The sequence below is a fragment of the Leucopleurus acutus genome (genome assembly GCF_964270905.1).
Source record: "Leucopleurus acutus genome assembly, chromosome: 15".
In the NCBI taxonomy this organism is placed as follows: domain Eukaryota; kingdom Metazoa; phylum Chordata; class Mammalia; order Artiodactyla; family Delphinidae; genus Leucopleurus; species Leucopleurus acutus.
Window position 1 is genome coordinate 71,696,850 of NC_139157.1, and position 5,847 is coordinate 71,702,696.

The 5,847-nt window shown below is 47.3% G+C and overlaps 1 protein-coding gene across 1 annotated transcript; it reads right to left on the bottom strand.

Annotated features, from left to right (window-relative positions):
- Positions 1 to 2,508: 2,508 nt before the first annotated feature.
- Positions 2,509 to 4,607, bottom strand: RWDD2A (RWD domain containing 2A; the record flags this gene model as incomplete). Its single annotated transcript, XM_082855578.1, has 2 exons — positions 2,509 to 3,361; positions 4,407 to 4,607. 2 exons carry the CDS (start codon positions 4,605 to 4,607, stop codon positions 2,684 to 2,686), a joined length of 879 nt encoding a protein of 292 aa, XP_082711704.1. The 3' UTR covers positions 2,509 to 2,683.
- Between the last annotated feature and the right edge of the window lie 1,240 nt (positions 4,608 to 5,847).

The following is a 5,847-nucleotide window of genomic DNA, read 5'->3' on the forward strand; positions in this document are numbered from 1 at the left end:
AAAATTGTCCTGTTCAAGAGGGTTCTGTGAAGACCCCAGATAGGCTCCCTCCAAGCCTTCTCAAGCTCTCAGAAGGGTGGCATGTAAGCAGACATACATAGAAACTCACAGGCAACAATTTCTGATTTCATATAGGGATGTTTTTGAAGTCCTTACGGTGCATCAGCTCATCCAGCCCACTCTTCAATCCATTATGCGAGTATCCTCAGCCCTTAGCCTAACATAATAGACCAACAAGGAATGAAAAGCAGAGAACATATTTGAAGAAATACTGATTTAATTAAGTTAAAAAAAAAGACACAAGCATTTATAATGAGCATCGTTTCCAAATAACCATTTAAAAATATAATGTGTACATCATCAGGGTTCTTGAATTACAAGCAATAGAGACTGATTCTGACTTTGAAGGAAAAAAGGGGGCAGATGTTAGGTAGCTCAAAGGAGGTTTTGGCCAACTGAGCATTCCGTAGGCCAGAAAGGAGGGTGGCATTAGGGATTCAAGCAGCAAGAGCTCAAAACCATCTCCCCCTCTCCCAGAGAAGGGGCATTTCACCAGAGTAAGTGGTGTGTGTGTGTGTGTGTGTGTGTGTGTGTTTGGGGAAGGTAGGGGAGGTGCCTGCTCCTATCAGGCTAGGCAGACAACACCAGAAGTGTATCTACTATACATACAAGCCGAGCTTTGAATTATCATTACGTGTATATATATTTTTTCTATGAAACCTACATTTCTATTATCAGTGCTTCTGATAGGAAAAAGCATTGACGCATGCTCCTATTGGACCTGTCAAAGTAGGTTCTGAAAAATTATCATCAGAAAGAGCTCCAGAAGCAGTAAAGCATTCATAAACCAGAATTTATTCCCTTCACTTGAATTATGTAAATAATTTTTGTTCCATGTTCTTTAAACTTCTCTCTCTGTGGCTACTTTTGCTCATTTAATCATAGAAAACCCTCTCTGAGTGGCTTAGGCACATATTAGGTGGATGGCATCTATTCCTGTCTCAGTTCAAAGGGAAAAAAGTTAACGGGGTTACATCTGTTTAGGGCCTGAAAACTTGAGAATGCTAATTATACTTCTTATGGCCTTGGGGAGATTATATGGGAAATTGAACTCTATACTATGTTGTTTTCACTCCTGGCAAGGATTGAGAAATGAGTCTTTGGCAATGTCAGCCCTATTTCTTCCCTTTGTATATAGGGAAAGTGAGGCCCCAGCTTGAGCCCCAGGCACATGCAAAGCCAGGATTAAAACGTGAATAGGCAAGGTGGATAAGCAGGCAAGGCAGGCCCACCACAAGAGCCTTGGTTTGAGGGTCTGAGTTGCGCCGTGACAGGAGACTCATTCTGATGAGCTAAGAAGAGCGCAGGGAAGGACAGAGTGGACCCCGTTCCCAGGCCTCACGGTTAGGAGAGTCAGCTTAGTGCAGGGTCTGCTGTTTGTCACGTCCTGGCCCTGCCCGGACATGTGTCTGCATCCTAGACACAGACTAAAACCAGACACCGGAATGGACGGTTTCATCAAAGATTCTGTAAGTGCCACCAGCACACGCAGGAATTTTGGCATCTAACATCATCACGAGATGGGGAGTGAAGCATCCCCTCCATGTGGCTAAATTTCAGCACCCAGCTTTGGTGTTCTGAGGGGACCAGGACGTCGGTGGGGTGCTCCCCGGGAGAGGGCAGTAGTAGCTAAAGAGAGAGTGGGAAACCAGAGAAAGCTGCAGAGACGCAGCTCACGACCTTATGTCCTCCCTTACTGCAGGTGAGACTCCCAGAAATTCCTGGAGAGGGGTAGATGTTTTGTAATAAAAAGGTTTGGCAAGAGCTACTTAAAAGGAGCTATTATCATTAAACTCATTTTGAAGCAGGCAGGTGAAGCTTGTGGAGGTTGAAAGTTTCAGAAGAGATGGCAGTGACATCAGCAAAATGTAGAGCCTGACTTTTGTCCTCTAGGAAGGTGATGGTACAGGGACATACACAGTGGTCCTCTCCCAAACTCCTTGCCCCACAGAGCGATGCAAACTGGCACAGGGACGAAGACCCACGCGCACTACTGGTGGGGCTGCGTGGACAAGAAACCACATCTTGTTCTGTAGAGAAGAACCCAACTAAGGATATTGGTACATGATCCTTAGTATTGTCAATCAACCGATGTAACAACACGGCGTGGTGTCACCACCATTACAGTCAGGATTTGGCTTTATGAAAAGAAAAAACCCCAAACGGAGTTTAAGTTAAAGTGAGAAACGTGGTAAACACATGCTCTCTCTTTGTTCTGATTTTAAACTTGACTTAGAAAAATGTGGGGTGTCACCTGCATGCTAGCAACACGAAAAGGAGAAATGTTATTCATATTTATGAGTTCGGAGCTGCAATTTGACTACTGCCATTAAACTGGGCTTTGGACTCCTTTTTAATCAAATTAGCTTCACCGGTTTAACTGACAGACAGGTTTTTATTAATTTACCATTAAATAGCTTTCAGTTAACATAAGAACATAGAGGTAACATCACAATTGCACTGTTATAAAGTTAAAAGCCTTCTGTGTTTCATTTCCAGGGAAAAATGCTGGAGCTAGATTCCCCACAGATGATGCTTAACAGCCACTGGTCCTTTTATTTTGGTCTTACTAACAGAAATACTAACTTAGCAAGATTACAAGCATAGGTCTCTTTATAGCTTCCTAGGAGTCAGAACTTTTGCTTTCAATACCAAATAATATCTGGAAAACATGCTCACTTTTGTGTTTTTTGAGAAATTCTAAGAACTGGCCCAGATTCATGTGATAGTCATTCCTTAAGCCATAGTCACCATGGGCCTCAAGAAGTAATTCTTCAAAAGAATGGAAAAGGCGCAGGTCCTCCCCATTTCCTTCGGTTTCGATACTCTCGGCATGCTTACAGGAAATGTGTTTCCAGTTGGGATACCTAATTGTGTGCCAGAATTCCTCACAGTGCTCTTTGAAGCCTTCCACACAGATTATCCCCGGCTTTCCCGTCATGCAAAATCCTGTCACATCTAACCTTTTCCCGATATCCAGAATCTTTTTTCGTAGGTCCTGCTGATATATGTGGTGACTGTAGATCCACATTCGGAGGAATGTGTTCTTCACTGGCTTTGCTTGTGCAGATGGTTCATACACGAGCTTCCTGTTCAGGAAGTAGGAGGCACTGTTGTCCTGCAACCACTGGATGGCTGCACACACACACAGCTCACCTGGATCAAAAGTCCCTATGTAAGAAGTGAGACCTTTGTTGAGAAGGAGCTGCTGTTGTCTGTCAAGTTCGGATGACCGTCCAAATAGCTGCAGTGCTGCGTAGGGGTAGCTGTGAGGCATGGTTACTTGCAAGTCAATTTTCACCTTAAAATGAAAATCAAATAGATTTAAGTACCGTAAAATCACATAAGCTAGTTTGTCCTTGGCCACTGCACGCTGCTGATAAATGTCATAGTTACTGCTACTGTTACGTGTCAGCTATGTGCCAGACACTGCACAATTTTACAAACACAGTTTTACATACATAAATTCCTTCCATGTATGCATTCATTCATTCCCATATTCATCCAACACCTACCACGTGTCAGGTACCCTATACTGAAATAAAGAAGTGAAGAAGCTAGACACTAGTTCTGCCCTTCATGGAAAGAAGCCGAGAGCCCAGTGAAGGAGACAGACGTTAAACAAATAATTATACACAGCAAGTATTTCATTGCAAAGGTGAGAAGCATTGCCATAGAAAAGTACAGGGATCCACTGAAAGGTGGAACCAGAGGGATTGCATCCAGTCTGGGGAGCCAGGGAATTCCTCTGAGGGAATGACGCCCAGAGGCTGACTAGGAAGTAGCTAGCACAGTGGTTCTCAAATGCCTGGTCCACTTGTTACTTGGGCTCTGCTAAAGTTGCTGGAGATAATGGATCAGAAGGTGAAGGTGAATTCATTTTCAGAATTTAGATTTTCTATCTGTATTTGCTTTCAGTGTCATGGTGCCATCAAAGAAACATTCACTCCTTAAAAGCCAGTTTTGCTAAAGACAATATTTAGATTTGTGAAGATCGTAACATATGTACAAGATAGTCCATACTACAATAGCAACATTGGTAAAAATGGATGAGTGAATAGACTAAAAATGGCAGTAGAAGACTGCAAGACGTGTTTAATAAAAACACTAGGCATATTTATTAAAAAAAAACACTAGGCATATTGGTATAAAAGGTGTGCATATGTATGTAAAATTCAAGATCTTTATTGAAAACAACTTACAGGTCATCCCATATTTTGCTGGAATATCCCATATATGCATCTGGAATATTCTCTATTTGCTTCCTGGACAGGAAGCTCAGGTTCCAAGTGTTTCCAATATAAACTGGGCACCTGGAAACAATTAAAACCACTCAGGGCACCTACCTTGGGCTCCTCGATCTGGAGTGTAATCACAAATTCGATTTTTGGTGGCAGTGCCTCCCGTGTGCCTTCCAAATATCTCTTTATATTCGTCAGGGCATTGACATCTTCAAGTTTTACTTCTCCTTGGTTAGGAAACATAGAAAACAGCATTTCCATCTCCAGCAGCTGAAGTTGAAGGCATTCGTTCATTGAAGCGGACATGCTGACTTGAAATCAACCTGTCAGGAAAACCGGAAGGGCCCAGGGACACTGGATTTGTCAACGTCGGCGGTGTCCAGAGGAATTTCCCGCAGCTCCCTTTCCGTGGAAGCAGCTTTGCAGGAGCGCTATTACGCGTCGAGAGCTAGGGGCACAAACCGGGACACTTACACTCTTCTGCTTTATCTCCTGGCCCCCAAATCTAGTATACGCGACATCCTCCAAGATACGTCGTTGAAATTCAGATTCCCAGTCCCTTTATCCCCAGCCCCCGCTTCCGATCTGGATCAGGGAATCCGTACTCTCAACAAGTGTTCCGAATTATGCAGTTGCAGGTGGTTGGGCAACCACCACCTGCAGACGCTCTGCAAGCCTGAATTCTGGGAAAGGCGAGGGGCCCAGCCTCCGAATCCCACCCAGGTGTCGGGCTTGGGCGGAGCTGGCCGCTGCGGCGAGGGAAGCCCGCAGTGCCGGCGGGGCGGAGCTCCGCCTCCCCCGGCTCCCAGGTCTCCGGGGCCCCGCCGCGCTCCACGCCAGTTGCCGCCCCTCAGCCCCAGCGCCACGAACCCCTCCCGGGTGGGCCTTTCCGCCTTTCTCGGGAGCCACCCTGGCCCCGGGCGGCATCCTGTGAGTCCGGGCGATTTGGATGCACCTGGCCTCTGCCCCGAGGGGCCCAGGCTTAGTGAGGGGGTCTTACAGGTAAATAAATAAAATGACGTTTTGTGCGAGCTGGGGCGGTAGGTGGGGAAGGGGGTGGGGCACGAGAAGGCGCCACAGAATCAGACGTTTGGGAGATGAACCTCGAGAATCGAGAGTGGATGCGAGAAGCCGGGTGGCACTCACTGGGGCCGGGACCACCTGGTTAGAGGCCTCATATCGGGGCTGGTACCCCCCATCCAGGACCACTTGGAAGCCCGGCTTCCCAGGAACGCGGGCCCTGCCGCCCTCTGAGACCCGAATTTGGAGTCAGGGGCTGCGTATCTGCCGGTCGCAGTGCTCTGAGGGCCCGCGACCCTCGGCCCCAACCCCCGGGCCACCGCGGGGGCCTCACCCTTCCCGGTCATTCAAAGGAAACAGCCCCAAGCCCTCTCGCAACGCGGACGCGGGTCCGCAGTTCCGCAGGCGCGAGCAGCGCGTAACCGGCAAGGAGGCGGGGCCTGGCCCGCGGACTCTTCCCGCGCTGTGATTGGCTGAGGGGCGGGACAACGGGCCGGAAGCCACGCAGGGCCACGTTTGCGGACGA